At 41.8% G+C, this 20,516-nt stretch overlaps 1 protein-coding gene across 3 annotated transcripts in view; it reads right to left on the minus strand.

The window, feature by feature from the left end:
• Positions 1-4,139: 4,139 nt before the first annotated feature.
• Positions 4,140-20,516, minus strand: part of LOC102376251 (TATA-binding protein-associated factor 2N) — a 35,130-nt gene continuing 18,753 nt past the window's right edge. For 2 of the 3 annotated variants that reach the window (XM_006037343.3, XM_006037344.3), the window contains exons 8-16: positions 15,628-15,662; positions 15,048-15,080; positions 13,261-13,370; positions 12,696-12,825; positions 6,726-6,824; positions 5,186-5,270; positions 5,007-5,092; positions 4,792-4,894; positions 4,140-4,487 (exon numbers count right to left, since the gene is read on the minus strand). In XM_006037343.3, coding sequence (XP_006037405.1) covers positions 4,448-4,487; positions 4,792-4,894; positions 5,007-5,092; positions 5,186-5,270; positions 6,726-6,824; positions 12,696-12,825; positions 13,261-13,370; positions 15,048-15,080; positions 15,628-15,662 — 721 coding nt within the window. In that variant the 3' untranslated portion in view covers positions 4,140-4,447. The remainder of the gene's footprint in view (positions 4,488-4,791; positions 4,895-5,006; positions 5,093-5,185; positions 5,271-6,725; positions 6,825-12,695; positions 12,826-13,260; positions 13,371-15,047; positions 15,081-15,627; positions 15,663-20,516) is intronic. The other variant, XM_006037345.3, reaches the window with a different exon arrangement.

The following is a 20,516-nucleotide window of genomic DNA, read 5'->3' on the forward strand; positions in this document are numbered from 1 at the left end:
ATGCTAGTTGTTTCCTCATTCAGTCTTGTTCCACTGATCTTCAGCAGGTCACTTCTGTGAAAACCACTGTACTGAAGGACCTGGTAGAAACACAGCAGGGCACTGATATGGTTAAACCAAAGCCACAGCCTGTACCATCCCAACTCCACCACATTTATCCTGCCCTTGAAAAAGTATTAACTGAGAGCAGTCAATCATTTTGGCTTATGCTACACCCTTATCTTTATGTGCCAACTTTCAATATAAAGTGCCTTAGCTTCATGAGATATCAAACAGTGTTAACTGTAACTACCATCTTCTGTTACCAGTGCTAAATCCAGTAAAAACAGAGCAGATGTACAAGCTCACTGCTGACTGGGAAGCAGTAAAGTTGGTATCAGCTTCAGCAGTTTTGTGGTTTGCTTGGGAGACTTAATTGGTCATTTAGCTGCTTAAAAACAGATTGCTAGCCTCCAATAGTGCTATGATTTATAACCCTGAACAGCAGCATCTGACTTGACAGTTTTTAAGTGTTCTTAGTTAAAAGGGAAAGGGAATGAGTTACTATTTGGGCCTCAATAGGAATACACCCAATATGGAATGAATAGAGCTGGTAGGTGACTCAAATCCCAGATGAAGATGGGGGGGTGGGGGATGACTTGGATTAAACTGTTCAAAGGAGGGTGCAATTCAGTTTTCCCCAGTTAGGTGAATGACTGAGGCCAGGTGTATACAAACCTGCTGCTGTGACAAATGTGCCAGGCAGTGACAGCTGTTGCTAGACAGGAGCATGACCTAGGCCACAATTCAAGTCCACAAAATTGAACTATTACCAGGACAATGGGGTGCAACACTACACCAGTATGAGGCACCACTATGCTGCTACAGCCAGAATAGGATTCCAGGATTGCTAAACTGCAAAAGCCCGGTGGTTCTCAACCTTTTTCAACTCCAGGCACCCCTGGTTAGATTTAAGCCCTGCCTTGGAAAATGCTATCTCCTAGTTTTCACTGATTTTTTTTGCCAACCAAAAAAATAATAAGAGCAATTATTCTATTGAAAAGAACTCAAAGACCACAGCAGGTCAGAATATTAATGCTAGGGATTCCTATTTGAAATCTCTGGGTTTGTCTTGCGAATCATGTTTGCCTACCTTACAGTGCTAGCATTGTGTGAAGCTCCACAACAACCTGGAAAAGATCTCAAGGAACCCCAGGGTGCCACAGCACCCTGGGTGAGAATCATCACTTGCCCTTTGCTCAGCTCCCAGGTCCTCATCCTTGATTAGGTGCTTCCTCCTTGATGATGTAATTGTGCTAAACAAATTGACCCCCTTTTCCCTTCTATCTTCTCATTCATTCCTAAAATTTTGGTTTTTTATCCACTTTTGCTAACCTTCCTCCCTTAGCTTCTTATTTTTCAATCCTCTGCTTCCTCCTAAATTAGCCTCGACAGCAAAATACATTTCCACATATTGCAGTAGAAGGCTTGCTGTTGCACTGCTTGGAGATCAAAGCCTGCAGGCAATGGGCACCTAAGAGCAAAATCTATGTAAAATATTTTTTAAACTTACGAGTGGCATAATTTCACTTGGTTCAGGTCATTCTACATTAAATAGGTTTTCATTCCAGTCCCCCAGCCTGAATTGCCCACCATGGTTCGAGTGGAGTCCTACAAGGGTCCATCCTGGGCCAAGTGCTGTTCAACGTGTTTATTAATAATTAGGATACTGCCATAGGAAGCTTCTTCAGCAAGTTCACAATCCTTCCCACTGTGGTTTGCAAACATGGAGGACAAGAGCAGAATTCAGAAGAATCTTGGCAGACTGGAAAGTTGGTCTGAAAGTAACAGGATGCAGTTGAATGCTCACAAATGTGAGGTGCTACACTTCGGGAAGAATAATTATAAATACAAATACAAAATGGGCGACTCCTGGCTGGATGGCAGTACTAGAGAAGCATTACAGATTACAGACTCAGGTGAGTCTGCAATGATGCAGCTGCACAGAAGGTGAATGCAGTTTTGGGATGCATCAATAGAAACATTAAGTGTAAGACACAAGAGGTGATAGTAGTTCTCTATTCTGGAAATTCCTACCACAAAGGCTTACCATCGTTCCGATTTTTAGTTTTAAACTAGAACACACTTTGTAACCTACAGAAAGCCATGCTGCAAACTTTGGTCAACTGATGCAAATCTCAGGGAAAAATATGCATTAAGACTGTAAAAAGGGAAAATGCACCTACACATTTAATTTTCCCTCTCCTCTCTTCCACTTCATGTATTTTTGGAAGCCATTTCAAGGCACATAGGATTTTATAAAAAGCAGTTAGGTAGGGGAAATAGAAAATGCCTCACCACTGTTCAACTTTACAAGGCAATGAAAGGCTCCTTTTACACAGTTCCCTTAGCCCACATGGCAGCTAGTCATATATATTCCTCCCCCCCTAAATTATTTCAGAGTGGTTGGAAGACCTCCAATGCATAGAAAACATTCCTTCTCACTGAAACCAGGTCAGAAGAAAAAGAATTTTGCTTAGAGCTGGTTTGATTTCTACAAGATGCTTATTTCACTTGCATTTGGCTGATTTGTCCTAAAATATCACCACTCAGGCACAGTATTTCACTGATTTTTTATTATTATTCAATAGCAAGACATGCTAAACTTAGGTCTACAATACACACCTTTGCGTGGATAGCAATGCTGGTCAGGAGCATGACATGCAATCCCCAATAGATACTTCTTCTGCTAATGCAGCATGTCATGGCAGCAAAGCTGCCCTTTAATTAACATAGTTTATTTTGCTCAGGGACTGAAATAAACTAATAAGCCATATTGACATAAGTACAATTTTGCCAGCATAAGCTTGGTACATGGTTGGGGTGCTGCATTGGTCGAGTACACGGATATGGCTGCACTGACGAAGTGCTCCTAATTTAGAACCTGGACTAGCAAGGATGTCAATGCAATCTAGAGTAGGGGTTGGCAATGTTTTTGGGCAGAGTGCCAACCTTGACTTGTAAGGTGTTAGCATGCCAGGGGCAGATGGTGGGGAAGCCATGAGTGGCCCAATCCTTGTTGTGGCAGCGAAGCCCCAGCACTTCCCCACCATCCGCCCTGAGGCTCACATGCAAAGCAAAATGCCTGTGCCCACCATGTTCTGGCACCTGTGCCAGGGTGGTCTACCCCTGATCTACAGGGGTTGTTTCCCCTTTTAGCATGTGTGATGGTCATTGGTACCAAACAAAGCAGGAGTTAACAGTGCACCAATTCAGAATGATGGCTCCCCTGTTGAATGGCTGGTGCAGTCTGCATTGGTACTAATCTCTAAGACCAGGACTAGATTCAAATTCACCTTGAGGATGCTATGAAATAGCTAGCCGCTACACTAACTTCAGTTCATTTCTATCTGGGTTTCAAGAACAGTGACAGAGAGGAACAGATCACATTCCTAGATAATAACATGGGAACACACTGCCACCTTCTGTTTTCTAACAACAGTGCATACCAAGCCTGTGTAGGAGAAACTTCTAGGGCAGCGTTTCTCAACTTGTGGGTCATGACCCAAAAGTGGGTCTCAAGAATATATGAAAGGGTTACAAACAAACTTTAAAAATGGTTTCTCCTTTAAAGAAGAAAAATGTGGGAAACTGTGGCTTTTCCCTTGCAGACTGGCAGAGTTTCAGCCTGCAAGGGGGGCTTGGGGCCCCCCGTGCCCCACACACCGGGGGCCTGTGTCCTGGGGGCGGAGAACAGCAGCTCAGGAGTGAGGGGCACCAACAGGGGTGGGGGGCTGTTTTCTACTTAAACTATTTACTGGGTCAGGACTGGCCATTGATGTTTACAAATGGGTCTGGTACAAAAAAAGTTGAGAACCACTGCTCTAGGGAAGGTGACTCCAGATTCTGCTCAGGAAGTAAACAGGGGAAAAAGAGGGGAAGGGCCATTAGCTACGTAAGTTTTGAGATTGAAGATGTACTGAAAGTGGGTTCTCCAAGTACTAAGCCACAGGGGGCCTACATAGCTAGGTACTTAGGGATATCTGCCATTTAAAGTAAGGAAAACTCTTATTTATTTCATGGGTAAGCTGCAGAATGTCGAGTGAAAAAATATAGGCCTTAGTCATAAAATGATTGGAAGAAACTGTGTAAGATTTCCCAAATAAAACAATCAGCTTTTATTGTTGTCTTACAAAACATGTTAGATTTTGGCAATATTTTACAGTTCATCCAGTTGAAGAGTTGAAAGGGAAAAAATGGGAAAACGTTGGAAATTAACAATTTAAATGGACTTGCTTAAAAAGAAAAATCCAAAACCAAAAACTGCCCCAGTCACTCCCATGAAAATAAGAATCTAGTTTCATGTTATTTCATTATCCAAAAGATGCCAAGGGCAAAGCAGCAGGTGAAACTGGTGATTTCACTACTAAACGCATCGAAAGGACAAATGGAACATTTGCAGTGGTCTTTAGTATGGTCTGTTCCGCTGGTCATTTCTGAAGTCATTTCTGAAACAAAAAAAGATAGTTCTTTAGCCCTGCCTGTGGTAGCATGACTCACTCCTTACAATCGGAAATTACTCACCCCCACAAGGCTCCACTCGTCATGCCCACAGAACACTCCAAAGTAGGTCTACCTGCATGTGCCTATAATATAAGCCTATATTTTGTGCATACAACTAAACTAAGAAAAAATACATGCATGTAATACTGCTACACATGGTTCATGCCACCTGCCTTTTCCATCCATCTCAAGGTGTGACATTCCTGAAGTCTACATCCCACAGGTAGGTATGAAATAACAAATACTTACCTTCCTCCCATTTTACCACCATAGCCACTGCCCCGGTCACTGCCTCTACCACCACGTCCTCTGTATCCTCTTTCAGCTCCAAAGCCTCCCCTCCCACGGAAGTCTGCATGGAAGAAGCATAAAAGCAAAATTTTAGCCAGGTTTACAAATATGCAGCAAATGTCATGAACGTTCAAAGCAGCAACTTCTTACGTATGTATTGATCTTGTACCCACCTCCTGATGGACGCGAATCTTCTGGTCTGGGCTCATTACACTGATTGCAGGAATTCCTACGAGCAAAGTTCATGTTACTGCAGGTCCTGGAAAAGACAAAAAGATTCCACACGCTCAGTTGCTTAGGAAACTCAAAGAGGATATGTGAAAAACCACTGCTCAATTAAAGTAACACTTACGGGTTAGGACAAACCCAATCACCATTTTTGGGTTCCCCACTTCTACCCTGGAAGCCCCCACCTCTTCCATATCCACCTCGTGAACCTGTAGACAGAATTATAATCAGAATAAACTAGGGGAATTGCTTCTATGGACCTACTCATGAGAAACAATTACTGAAGAACTATCACTGGTTTCAAAGCCCAAGTAATAGACTTTCTTGGTGGAAGAAAGTAGCCAGATGCTTTAATACCTCCCTCCCTCTTCTAGATTAGTTTCAGGAAATGAACTGGGAACTCCAGAAATGGGTATCAGTTTGCCAATGACAATAAAGTATAAGATTGTACACTTTATTAAAGTATGAAATTGAAAAACCATTGAAAAAAGTGTCTCCCACATAATGCTAGACTTTAAGAGTAGCCAAGAGGCAACTATCAATGTTTAATATTTTAAAAGATATATAAATCTCAAGGTAACTAACCCTTAGAAGTTGCAGCATCTGACCAGTCTCTAAATGTCAGTAAACCCAATGAATACATGTTGTTAACTGTAGATGCGTGTCAGATGCAGAGTTCAACTCATGGCAACAGGAAAAAAAACACTGTGTGGGAACAGTACCTGGTAGCCAGAGAAATCTGCTTCGTATGGTTTCTATACAACTTCTTAACCGCACTACAACAGCTGACCCTGTTTGAATCCTGTATCTGGCAGTTAATTTTTTTTTAAATGTGCATTACTAAAAATGTCACTGTTTGATACAATGGCAAACAAATATGTGCAGACCAAGTCACTTCACAAGAGCTAAAAAAAAATACTCCCTCTGGCTCCCTCTTAAATACCTCTAGTGTTCTTCCTATGTAGACACTAGAACACCACAACACTTGCTTTTAGCATAGAAGTGGTGAACTTTCACACCAAACACAACTTTTAAAAGGATTTGTTTTTAGCCTCCAAAACTCCTTGGCCAAAAACTAGTGTTTCTTCCCAGTCACTGGGCAAAATGCTCTTCCTGCAAAATGAAGATTAATATCCAACAGACTCATCTGATAAAGATGTACTATACAAAGTGCCTGGGATTTTCAAGGGGAAGTGAAGGAATTACATACCCAACTCCTTTTCAGAGCCAGGAGAAACTTGGCTGACTAACCTGCTTAGTCTCCTTTGAAGATTTTGGAGAAAGTGTTTTAAAATTCAAAGGCAAAAGGCAGACACACAGGGTTGAACAATTCCATATGCCCAACCTTAAAGTCGGTGCTTTATCTTAAGCCAAGATAAGCTTCAAACTACAATATCTCCATATCAGAAGGAATGTGCAAAATTGAACATAGCCCAAAAAAACTGAAGTACAGAATTCAGTTTTACTCAACTTGCACATACTTTGTACCACCTCTAGTCCCTCCTGTCCCAAAAGTCACCCCTTTCTACTATGCCTTCCAGAAGTCTATGCTATAATGCAGTATGTAATTAAAAGTCACTGTTATGAAGCTACCCTTTAAAAGAGATCACAAGTGAAAGCATTAAATTTTCAAAAGGAAAAGGCCCTCTAAGTTTTAGTACCACCTCGACGGCCACCACCACCACCACCACCACCTCCTCGCATGAATTCAGGTCTTCTGGTTGCAAAAGAAACTTTGATAACATTGCCATGGAATTCTTTACCTAGAATAAAAGGAAAAGGTGAACACAGTTCACAGGACTTCAATAATGAACAAGTTCAACAGGCAACAGTAGTCTGCAACGTTAAATTACTAGAAAAAAGAGACAACGGGGCAAAATCCTCATATACATCCGAAAGTATCAGCTCAAATATCATGTCCACTAGGGGTGTGTGAAGTGGGCAGTATTCGATTTGGATTCACATTCGGCCCAATTCGGGGGACAGTGATTCAATTCACTGATTCAGATCACTGTCCCGATTCGACTCAGATGAATCTGAAGATTCGATTCTGATTCAGAGAATCAGCGATTCGGCCATAGACACAGCTTTATATGGTTTTTCTATGTACCTCAAGGTACCAGCACAACTCATGAACGCTGAGATGGTGGGGTGGATGGAGCGTCCCACGGGAGCGTGCGTGTGGGGGGAGACCCGGAGGTGGACCAGAAATACTTAACAGGCATGGCGGTGACTTGTCGTACCCGCAGGCGTCCTGGCATCACTGAGACCTCCACTACTAGACAGGGCTTTTAACTGATTTTGCTGGGGAACAGGAAAACTCCAAGTGGAACATGCCTGGGGATTGGCACACAGGAAAGCTCCCACGTGGAGGACACTAAGATAACTGTTTTTGAAAATGCTAAGGGAACGGTTCTCCCACAGCATCTCAGGAAATCGAGGGTGTCAGTTAGGGGCCTCAGCTGCCTGTACACCAATGCCAGGAGCATGGGGAACAAGCAGGAAGAGCCAGCCCTCCTGCTCTCTAGCGGGCAGCAAGACCTGGTAGGGATCATGGAAACCTGGTGGGACTCCTCGCATGATTGAGTGTAGCCGCAGAAGGCTACATCCTGCACAGAAGGGACTGAGCAGGGAGAAAAAGCAGAGGGGTAGCTTTCTATACGAGGGAGCAGTACACCTCGCTAGAGGCTGACGTTGGCTCCAAAGATAAGCAGCTTGATACCCTCTAGCTCAAGCTTTGGCGGGGGTGGGGCGTGAGGCAAGGTGAGAGAGACCTAAGTGTGGGCATTTACTACAGGCCACTGAACCAAGGGGAGGAGCTGGATCTGGAGTCTCAAGAACTGACAGAGGCTGCGCGTGCAAGTGACTTGATTGTCATGGGCAACTTCAATTACCCAGACACAGACTGGGAGGAACACTTGGCTAGGTCGGATTGGTCACGTAGCTGCTCAACTGTAATTGAGGAGCTCTTCTATCCAGAAAGTGCAAGGGCCAACCGCTCTCCTAGACTTGGTCTTGGCCAAAGGAGATGATATGGTGTGTGGCTTGAACACTGAGGGTAGCCTGGGTGACAGTGACCAGGAGCTCATCAGGTTCACTGTCTGCCGCAAGGTTGACAAATCAACTAGCAGGACTGAAGTCCTGGACTTCAAAAATGAGGACTTCAACAGGCTCAGGGCATTAGTAGGAGAGGCGATGAGGGACCAGGGACACAATCCTTGAATCACAAAAGAAAACCATTCCCATGAAGAAGAAAGGTAGCAGAAGGGCTGGCAAGCCCTCCTGGCTCAATAGGGACATCACAGTCCTCTTGAAAATGAAACAAGAGGCGTACACACAGTGGTCTACACTTGTAGGGAAGCAGTGACTGAGTTTAAATTAGCCAAGGGAGTCAAGGACAATAAGAAATGCTTTAGCTATGTAGGAATCAGAAGGAAAACAAATGGAAGCATGGCGCCTCTGCTTAACACCTCAGGACAGCTGGTAATGGACACTCAGAAAAAAAACTGAACTCCTGAATGCCCACTTTGCTTCGCTATTTCACTGGACCAAGGGGAAAGACAAGCAAGATAAGGATCACAGGGGGCATGGTGAGAATTATAGCCTTCCCACTGTGGATGCTGAGCTGGTGCAAAACCAACTAGAAAAGCTAGACATTTATAAGTCAGCAGGACCAGATGGACTTCACCCAACAGTGCTGATGGAGCTGGCTGAGGTCGTTGCGGAAACCCTGGCAAAACTCTTTCAGAAATCGTGGCACACAGGGGAGATCCCCGAGGACTGGAAGAGGGCCAACACTGTACCCATCTTCAAGAAGGGGAAGAGGGAGGACCCGGGCAACTATAGGCCAATCAGCCTAACCTCCACCTCAGGGAAAATCCTGGAAAAACTTATTAAAAAATCTAGGTGCAATACGCTTATTGAGGGTAAGATTCTGAACGACAGCCAGCATGGCTTCATCATGGGTAGGTCTTGTCTTACCAATCTCAGCTGCTTCTACGAACAAGTCTATTGCCACCTGGACACAGGAGAGAAGGTTGGCATTATATACCTAGACTTCCAAAAGGCTTTTGATCTAGTATCCCGCAATATCCTTGTGGAAAAATTGGAAGATTGTGGGCTTAACTGCTCAACAGTTCAGTGGGTGGAAAACTGGCTGCAAGGTAGGGCCCAGGGAGTTCTCATGAACGGATCTGTCTCATCCTGGCGAGAAGTGGCTAGTGGTGTCCCTCAGGGGTCAGTTCTTGGACTGATGCTTTTCAATATCTTTATCAATGATTTGGATGTGGGGGTGAAAAGCTCCAGGCCAAGTTTGCAGATGACACCAAGTTATGGGGGAGCGTGGTCATGCCAGAAGATAGGTTGCAGGTACAGACAGACCTGAACAGGCTGGAGAGCTGGGCAAATTGGAACCAGATGAAGTTCAACACTCAGAAATGTAAGGTGCTCCATATGGGGGCAAACAATCCCCAACATACCTACAGGCTTGGTGGCGACAATTTGACTTGCGCCACGGCCGAAAGGGACGTAGGAGTTGTGATCGACTATCATATAAACATAAGCCGGCAGTGCCAATGCTGTGGCCAGCTGGCATGCATTAGCCATTGCATCTCATGCAAAATTAAAGAAGTGATACTCCCACTGTACTCCACACTGGTGAGACCGCAGCTGGAGTACTGCATCCAGTTCTGGGTGCTGCACTTCAACAAGGACATGGAAAAACTTGAGAGGCTGCAGAAAAGAGCCACCTGTATGGTCAGGGACTTGCAAGACAAGCCATACAAGGAGAGGCAGAAGGACCTGGGAGCCTACAGAAGAGAAGGCTGAGAGGGGACTTGTAGCGGTAAGCCACTAACATCGGGGGAGTACATCAAGAACTCGGTGAACAGCTGTTCACCAGGGCACCTCTGAAGAAGACCAGGAGCAATGGATACAAACTCATGGAAAGCTGCTTCAGGCTTAATCCCAGGAAAAACTCCTTCAGTCAGGGCGTCCGGACTGTGGAATAAACTCCCTGCAAAGGTGGTGTAGTCACCTACCCTGGAAGGCTTCAAAAGGAGACTGGACAGTCACCTTGCTGGGGCCACTTGACCCCAGTTGTTTTTTCCTGCCTAGTGCAGGGGGACTGGACCCGATGTTCTACAAGGCCCCTTCCAGCCCCTAACAATCTATGAATCTACTTTCAGTCCGCTTCCAGGTCTGCCGCCAAACGTGCAGGGGGCCCCCCCCAGACCCAGGAGGCACCAGCCGCTGAGCCAGGGGGCAGGTCCCCTGCGTGCTCTGTGGTGGACCTGGAAGTGGACTGGAAGTATGTCTAGTCCACTTCTGGGTCTGCCGCTGAGCATGCGGGGGCCCCCCTATGCTCCTGTGGGATGCTCCATCTGCCCCACCATATCAGTGTTCACAAGCTGCACCTGGTACCTTGAGGTATGTAGAAAAGACATAGGCTTCCGATTCAATTCGGAGAGATTAAATGGGTCTCTTGATTTGATTCGGATTTGGCCACCAAATCGGGCCAAATCTCCTCCGAATCAAATCAGTAACTGAAGCTTTGCACAACCCTAATGTCCACCACAGATGGCAAAGATGTCTAGTTGCAATTCAAATGAAAAGAGCCTAAGGTGATGGCTTATGCATTTCCCTGGCATTCTTGTCACCAGTACTGCTTACAAGTTAAATAATCTTGTTCCCCAATCAGATAAAAAAGTTCTTGTACATTTGAACCTAGGTTTCCATTTGGAAAAAAAGAAATGCACTTTCGTAGGAGGCCAGTCAGAAAGTAATGCCTAGTAATATTTATCTCCTGTGCAAGACATGAACATTGAGGGTGCTTACTCTCCTTTTTGATTCTTGCTTAAGGAAGCAACAGGAAACAGAGTGGTCTATGTGGAGATCCTGAAGGAACTGAAGTATTGTATACAAAGAGCCTGACAGAGACATGTCTGCGGTACTGCTTCCACATGGCAACCCTCGCCCACACATCAGCTTGTGCACCAGAGACAATCCCATAGTTTGGATGGGCTGTATTGCCCCATTTTCTGTGCGGCCCAGAAAATGAGACTGACTACAAGGGCAACATTTTCGGGATGCCACCAAAAAAGACAGGCTGTGTGACAGGTGCTTTGCAACAAAGACAAGGGCCTTTACAACGTTGGGATTCACACTTTTTTTACTGGTGGGAAAAGGCCACTGCTGAAAAAGCAGACCACACTGAAAAAGAAGTCACCTGTATGCTCCATAAAATCATTCATATATTATGTGCAAGTTTTTTCAGTAATATTCAAAGCATTACTTAGACTGGCTCTCTAAAGAAGAGTAGTTAGCTGTGTTAATCTGAAGTCAGGCAGAGAATAGGGACTAAAGTCACAATTAGCAGGCTTTATAAACTTAAGGTTCATCACAGGATGCTTGGGACCTATTACTGCTTGAGTACATAATACAGGAACATTTAAACTGAACCAATGTGCATTATGTTATCCAAAAAAAGGCAACAGTGAAAACTGATATTCGATTTCTTCTTGCTTATTATGTCAGCTCCAGAACTGGGCACAGATCTCCAGAACTGTGCGCGCCAAGTTCCACTAAAAACACAAAGCCATTAGAATAGGCATTGATATTATCTGAACCTCTATTATAGAAGGGCATCACTGCTAGCAGCACATTAGTGGAGAGAAGAAGAGATCAAGTTCCAGAAAATTCAGCATCTGTAGAACTTCAGTACAGTATAAAAATTTGTCCAATTGTGCTTTCAATTAGCTACATAATACTTACTAACTACAAGGCAAAAGAGATGTTTGTTTTGGTTTTGCTAATTGCCTCATGATTAAAATAATAAACAACACAGTTGCTTTTATGAAGTTCTTAGGAAATAATAAGCTAGCATGATAACTTCAAGTTCTAATCAGCTATTTATGATAACTAATGCAATGCTGGAGCTTATGTTCCAACTTGTATCAATGTAGTGCTAAAGTATCCACATTAGCCAGACAGACTGAGGGGAAAAATGGGAGTGGTGCAAAATGCAGATAAAGAGAGCTACCACAAAAGGGCTTAAGACACTGCTGTTTGCTTAACAGGATTTGGTTTGAAGCATTAGGGAGGTAAAACAATCTAGTAGACAGGGCACCAAGAACAGAAGTCAGGAGTTTCCAACTCTGCCATTGACAGGAAACTCACTTTGCCTGTCTTGTTTATTCAGATAGAAAGTTCTGAAGGACAGGAATTACTATTAAAATGCAAAGTGCCTAGCACAATCAGGCCTTAACGTGGAGTGGGACCTCTAGGCACTAACAAATACTGGTAATACCAATATTGTCATACTTTCTCCACCTTTTAAATCTGTACTCCCCTGGTTGTTACCATTGTCAATTGGATGTGAGAAGTTGTGTTGTCCTGAATAACACCAGACAACACCCACTCTCAGACTAAATGGCACATAGTAACAACTGGCATGTAGTTATAGTATTCAAATGGTATGTTTTATTTCTTAATGACTAAATTATCACACTAGGGGTGCACAGGAATCTCTCTGAAATAGAATTCCAAGAACTGGAACAATCAAAATTTGAGCAAGTGTTAATATGCAATCTCTATATTTTTTCCCCCCCATGAGTAACAGGAAAAAAATATCTTACCATCAAACCAGTCAATAGCTGCTTTAGCAGAAGGAGGATCATCAAAAGACACTGTTGCTTCTCCCTTTGATTTCCCAGTATCTTTATCTGTATAGAGGTTTATCATAGGTTTGCCAGTCTTTTTGTTGGTCTGGAGAAAAAAGAAATACTTTATTTCCTGAACATGTACTGAATTAATGAAGAAATGACTAGTCAAACAAGTTAATGGTAAGAGCAGGTGCAATTAGACACTATTGGTAGAAGAGATTCTTGGGTCTACTGAATTTACTGAAACATGAGAGACTTGCTAAAGGAAGGGATATATTTGTCTATTAAGTGGAGAAAAAAAGAATATAGAGCTAGGAGTAGAACAAGAAAAATGGCAGCTAAGAACTGGGCTACTAAAATGGTAGTGCCCCCAGTTCCTTTGAAGTAAGCTGTCATCTGTGAATTGGGAGCATAAAATGATCTCCAACTGCTGGGGAATGATAGAGAGGAAACACCCTGAATTGTAACAGCACAGAGGGAATCTGTTGTTCTAACATGTTGGCAAAGTCTCTTCTTAACAATGTATCCCCTTACACACCTTTATAATACCTATTTGCTTGAAATAGTCAGCCACTTGATCTGTTGAAACATCCTCTCCAAGTCCTTGCACAAAGATGGTGTTGTTATCAGAGTTATCAGACTCTGTATCTATTAAAAAAATTAAGTTATTTTTAACTAAACACCACTGTAGGGATTAGCCAGAAGCAGCTGTTACATATCACAGCACTTAAAAAAATTAATATGCTTCCACATCAAAGAAAATCCCCTCCATTTTAAAAACTTGGATGCACAACGCCCAGCAAGTGCCTTTGAGATCACTGGCATTTTTGGAGCTCTCTGGTTAGTGTGTGAAGTCAAGAAGTCTTTGCTGTTGAAGCTAACTGTATCAACTTGAGAACTGCAGGAGCACAGTACTTGATTTGGAGCAGCATAACAAAAGGTACACTGGATTGATTGACAGACAGGCTTCATAGTGTCATGAACCAAAGGCATGATTTTGTGTGTGCTTTGGCACCAGAATTATCCCCGCCAGGTTGCAACTTCATTGCACGGGAAAGTTTCCTGTTGCAGAGGAAAACCCCGGTGCAGGGACGAGTTTCCTGCCTTTCTGCAGCTTCTTTTGCAGAGTGCATTGCTCAAGTTGCAAGAGAAATGCACGGTGCAAAAGAGTTCCCGCCACTGGTATGCAAATTCGTTCCCCGCTATTGGCTAGTTTTAAATTATTCCCACGTGGCGGCTAACGATTGGCCTGTTAGCCGTATAAGAGGCTTGAGCAGTTTCCGCCCAAGCCGAAGAGGACTCCACATCCATCTCGTGGGGGCTCTGGGTACACGGCAGGGTAATAGAGACCCTGTGTGAGATTCAGAGGAGCGTGGCGACCTGATCCATCGCCCACCTCTTCCCGTCTTCGAGCGGAAAGAATTATAAGACGTATCTCTGATTCCGATTTTGGTGGCGCATTCACCCAGAGCATCCGGAGCTCTGTTCCGTGGAGCCTAGCAAACTCCACGTGGCCGTCCGTGTTGTCTGTGTCTGTAACCGCAACTCAAGCAAGTTTTCCAGCCTACACCACTGCCATCTCGGCGTAAGTAAACAATCTTTAAAACTACCACTAAGCGTTTGTGCCCAATTCCAGCTCGTCGCCCTCCCAGCCCGCGCGCAGCACGGAAAAGGGCTCGGGTCGCTCCCGGCCCGCACACATAGTATGCCTCTAACTGGAACACTCCAGTTGGTTCAAAACTTATGTCTTCTATACAAAAAAGAAGTCTATTAAAATATAGTTGAGATGTAAATATTTTTAAAAATGTAAAGTTTGGAAGTCCCAACATTGTTAGGAAAATATAAGCGTCTTGTCCAAAAGATGCAATTATAAACAAAGTAACTCCATTTAAATCTAGTTTCAAATTCAACAAAGGGAAAAAGTGAAGAGCAATAATGGAGCAAAAATATAAAGGATGCATTCAAGCGTAAGAACTATCTTATTATGAGGAGTCCGTTCTTAAAAGAACACTATCTGAACGTCAGCATCTACAGGGAAGCATTAACACTGTTACACAGTCAGAGTCAAGCTGATCCAAAATTCACTAGAAAAAGTTTGTTCTAACTTGCTGGACATTGTGGCACGTAAACAAGGAAAAATCCTACTCTTATCAAGTTCTTATATACCATTAACAGGCTTGATCTTTCCCAGAAAAGAGCCCATCAGGTTAAACCATACTGAAACAATACATTTCACATCACATTTCTAGGCATGAATTTTAGGAGTACATACGTTCCAAAAAATACTGAACTATAAAATGCAATCCAAATTCCTTGTTTTCTTACCAGCATCTGATTTCTGTCCATAATCCTTTTGACCTACAGAACAGGACAGGTAAAAAAGGGAAGACTATTTTAACCAAGGAATTCTTGTTTTTGTTTGTTTTAATATGACAAGTATTCAAGTTATGTTTGCAATGTATCTAAAAATATAGGATTTTAACCACAGGTTTAGAAAGTATTTAGATTAAAATGTTCAATAGCAGGCATCTGTAGAATATTAACATGTTCTTTAACTTGCAGTATGTGGCAGCTGCCACACTGATGTTATGCTGGTGTTATCTTGCAAATGCTGGTTGTCAGATTACCAAGCAGTTTACCAGTTTTGTCACTAGTATCTTTCTAAGCAGCATTTGTAACAAAACAAAATCCGGGAAAGGTCACTGGTCCCCACAAATTCTTTCATGCAATTTGACAGAGTAAAAATCCAGCTTATTGTTAAAACTGATTTTTAAAAGCACACAAACACACCAGCCTCAGCAAAACAGAAATGCTAGAATGCGTCTATTGGATAGTAACAAAGTATTGGTGGCTCTTAGATTTATACAGAATTTCCACTGAAACATTTTTGATACTCGGCACTTACCACCAAAATTTTTGAAGCCACCAGGGTCACCACCACTGCAGAGGAAAAATTGAAGAAATGATTTCTTCCTTAAGTCTCTATGTGCTGAGCCCAAGGCTCAATCTACACTTAACTGATCACAAGTTGAGAGTTATTGCCTAAAGCATCACCTCTATGTCTACCGTACTAATTATTTAAGTTAAAAAATTAGCTAACTGGAAGTGAATAATTTCAAAGAGCATAATGTCTAACAGCTAGGCTCCCACTGAGTTGCTGAAATAAAGACAGGTATGTAGATGTGTTAAGTTAAATGCTATTCCAAATGGATACTATTTAAAAAGGTGGGTTTTGAAGAGAGGCATACTTTTAAAAAAAGTTAACAGGCTTTAAATGTACATACAAGTAATAGCTCAGAGTAATTATCACTTTGTGCTAGGAATAAAATGAACTAAATTTAATATATCTCAGCTGTTATGCATCCATTAAGTGGGGATAAATTAGCATTAATAACCATACTCTGGGGAAAAAATCTGGGAAGATGTTGAAATTTGGCTATACTACTACTAGAAATTTCAGATTAAACAGAAAGCGTGCATATATAAGAATAAGCTTCAGTGGCAGAGTTGGAGAAGTTTCAATTAATTCACTCTGAGACCTGTGGCATAAGATGTAGACCAAGTTAACATATTAACAAATTATCTGAAAGACTATAAATGGAGTTTAAACAAGCTTATTATGCCTTCCCAAGTCAATTTTATCATAAGTAAAAGCCTGATATCTCCCCAAGACTATTCTATCAAGTGTGATTTCCATGCTGGTAGTATTCTCTAGAATTTATCATTTTAACTACATTCATGTGGAAAGATTTAAATATACTCAATATTTAAAGCCATAAAGGGGGAAAAAATATCAGTAGAATTCTTTAAGTTAATTGCCAGATCATTTAAATATTTTAGAACTGTCTGCTCGAAGTTAGGGAGTAGAGGTTCTCTATAGCTGTTATCTATAAGAAACCTGACAAGTTCATCTATTCTTCATCATAAGAACTTCCATGCTGAGTAACTAAGATAAAGAAAAAAATACAAGTAAATACTCAACTAATTGTCCATTCCCAACTTTCACAGAGTCTTCAGCAGAAGGAGCCTCTGTAGTAGTGTACTGACAGTAAGGAGTCTCTTCAATTTTTAAATTAAACCCATCTCAATCCGTCAGACCAAACATGGGTCAAGAACCCAAAATAAAGGATAACGAAGATAGCTAGGGCACTTCAATATGGGATTCATTGTTTTAGAATGTGGTACATACATGTTCTGTTGTAGAAAATGCAGAATACTGAATGCAAGGTATGTTCCATTTTTTTAAAGTTGCAATCTATAAGTTTTCTACAAAAGGGGGTAAAAAACTGTCTGAAATTAATACTCGAGGGTCAACATTTTATTAGGTACTATGTAATTTAGTTAGGAGAACTTGTATAGTAACAGCTAGCATAACATGACATAACCTGAAATGGTATTTACAGTCATGAAATATTATCTTTAACTGAGATGTATTTTAATAGCTTGCTGCTGCAGATTTTAAGTTGCTATTGTACCGTGTGTTATTTGGAAAACTAAGTGGCAATTACTTATACATAAACAATTTTATTCAGCTATACAAAAAGGATAATGCATGTATTCCAACACATTTAATGCTGGCCTCTCTTCAAGGATGGATCATTTTAAAGACCGAAGGTAAAACCAGAAACAAGGTCATAAAAATTCTATTTGAAACCTGCTACCCATAATTCACTCCAAGCTACGGACAAGGTTCTCCATATCCTCCTTATTATAGGCCACTGAATAAAACTTGTTAATTTAGAACTATGGACACTAATTTACAGTAAATGAAATCAGACTAATTTCATGTTCAAATTCTGTATTATTCCCCAATTCATTAGGCCTGAACTATAAGCCATGTGCATGTTTTTTGATTGCTGATATGTAGCAGAAAAGATGTGGGTAGAGACATGCACAGGATGTAATTGATAGTAAGAAGCCAGGATTTTATGAAACATGAGAACTTTGACAGGAGGGTAAAAATGGAAAATGGATACCCCATGATTCCAGAATAAGACCAAAAAAAAGTGTTTTGTCTTAATGTGCTTCGCAATCAATAATCTGCTTGGTCTCATGTGACCAACTAAACTAATGCATCCATCTACATCAATCAGGTAGCAGACACCTATATTCATTCTAAGTTATACATTTTGGTCCATTTTTCACATGTACTCTACATTTGCTACACTCCTGGTATTGTTGAGCACTGTTGCTAGGGTCCCAGGGACAAAAAAGCTCAATTTCTTTTCATTTTAGAATGAATTTAGATTTTAGTCTCATTAAAAGAGGTACATGAATATGTACCCAAAACATCCTACATGAGGGATAAGTTCCCATACAGATGTTTGCTTTAACCAGCTAATACAGTACAGCCTTGAGTTTATACTGTACTAAGACTTGTAATTTAGGTCAATTACAGACTCTTAGATAGTTTAGCAACTGAATTCTTAATATAAATATACATGATGTATGTACACTGTAACTATGTAGTGCCACACTGTGTACTGCCTTATGTTGACTGTGTAAGGGAGCTGAACAGCAATAGTGCTAGGTTTTAACAATCCTTTAAACCAGTCAAGAACCAGCAAAAAGTTCAGTAATGCCATCGGTACAAAAGTTTGAATTCCAGGCAGCCATAAGGAACACCTGCCACTTCTCCTGAAAATTATACCTAATGCTATGAAAACAGGATCATTAGACGAGCTTTTTTGTTGATGTTCTGATAACTCATCCAGCTTCATTTTTATCATCAAATCTCTTGGTATATCCCAGAACCTTAGGTATAATGGATATTACCATTGCTTCACAAATCAAGAATTACAGGAGGAGGATGTGTCAACTGGTGTTACTTCCAGTTGAAGAAAGCAGCATCATTCCATTAAAACCTTTTAAACAGCTTTTCTACTACATTTTTTAATCAATGGTGTACACTATTATCATTTTTAGTTCTATACCATAGAACTATTTTGAGAGAGAAAAAGCAGTGTATATTGGGAAAAGTGATATTAAAAATCCAAGGGCTAAATTCTTCTTTCTGATATACATGGATCTCTCCAGACATAATTGAAAAAATAACTATAGCTACTAAGGTGAAGATTTTGCCACAGGCTTTTTATTGCTGTCTGCAAATCCTTAAATATGGGCAAGCCTAAAGGAACACAACTAGGAGGTAACCATTGAAAGTATAACAGATATGATGACAGGAGAAGTGCACGCTGTTAAGTATAGAGTTTCACATAGTAATATTAATAATTTGTGTGTCCATCTATTTACTGAACAGTGCCCCTGCTTATTTTTTTCAAGCTCTATGTGAAGATTGATAGTACACATATACACTACCTTAAAACATTAGGGGTACATCCAAACAAGCACACACATGCTTTTCCCCCAGGGACAAACAGCAGTGGCACAATATGCTGCTACTTCTCCCCAGGGAATGCCCATGTAGTTGCACTCTGGCATGCAGCAAATTGCCCTGGGTGGGGTAGGAGAGGCTGAGGCCAGCACCTGGGTTGGCCCCAGCAACCCTACCTGCGGTCCTGGGGGCCTCTCAGGGCTCCAGCGGTGGCAATCTGGCAGCAGGGAACCTGGCCAGCAGCCGGAGCGTGGCTCAGGCTGGCAAGGCTCTGGTTTTGGGTGGCAGACTACCACCATGTGCATCACCCTTTTTCAGGCATGGGCTTTTTAACAACAGGATCTTCCCAGTGTCAACCCCCCCCCCCCCCCCCCCCCCACCCCCCGTGCTGCAAATTAGCAGCACGGGCAATGCCTGCATGTGCAGCATGCAGTGCTGTATTGCTCACGTGCATGCTTGTTTGGACCCGCCCTTGTTGTGCAATGTAGCACAAATCACTTTGGTTAGGCCACAATTTCTTGATACTAGCAGCAAAACAGTTTTCATTTGTAAGAAAATAAACTACTTGTAAGAGAACATCTTTACAACGAGGTTTAACTTTAACATTCCATAGAAAAGTTCTACATTAAACAAAATGATAATTATATTTTTGGAGACATTCTGTTCTAATTTCACCCATACAACTGAAGTGAAAAAGGACTGCATAAGTATAACAAAGGTAGAATCATCATCCACTAAGGACCATGCATTCTGATACAAAAAATGGAATGGTCATAATCATTGTTACACTGCAATAATGGAGCAAACCTTTTCAGATTTAAGGTAACAAGCCCACTCTGTACTTCCGTAGCACCTTTCAACTGATGGAACTAAGACAACTGCTAAAAATGATTGAATTAAACAATAAACCTGTAAGATAAACTCATTTCTCAGATGGGGACCCAGCATGAAAAGAAAGTAATTATATTCAAGAAACTTGGAGGCCAAGCCAAAAACAGGAATCCAAATGAGCCCCAGCTTGTTGTGTTCTATCCACAAGCCCGCAGAAACCCTGTAGTGGATCTCCCCATATTTGATTGGTGGAGGTAGCAGAGAGAAGACAGACGGAATAATATAGGTAGCTAGCATGTAATCTCCCTAAAGTCCATGTGCTTGCTAAAACTACAAAGGTTTTGCTTGGGTTTTAGTTATAAACCTGTTTTTTAAAAGAAAGTTTATGATACCGGTGCAAACACTTGTTATTTGCCAAAATTAGACTACTGAAACTGAGCATCAGTTTTAAAAACTAGAAAACTGGGGCTTGAGTTAAATTTTATTTGGCATATAGAAGTCCGAAGAGATACACCAAAAAAACCCCAAAACCTGTTTTATAAGAAAGTCATTCTGAAAACGGTAGTTACTGAGCACGATTACAAAAGAGTAATCATCCTAAGCAAAAGTAGTAGTGATCTAGAAATCCT

This window comes from Alligator sinensis, unplaced genomic scaffold, assembly GCF_000455745.1.
Source record: "Alligator sinensis unplaced genomic scaffold, ASM45574v1 scaffold345_1, whole genome shotgun sequence".
Classification (NCBI taxonomy): Eukaryota; Metazoa; Chordata; order Crocodylia; family Alligatoridae; genus Alligator; species Alligator sinensis.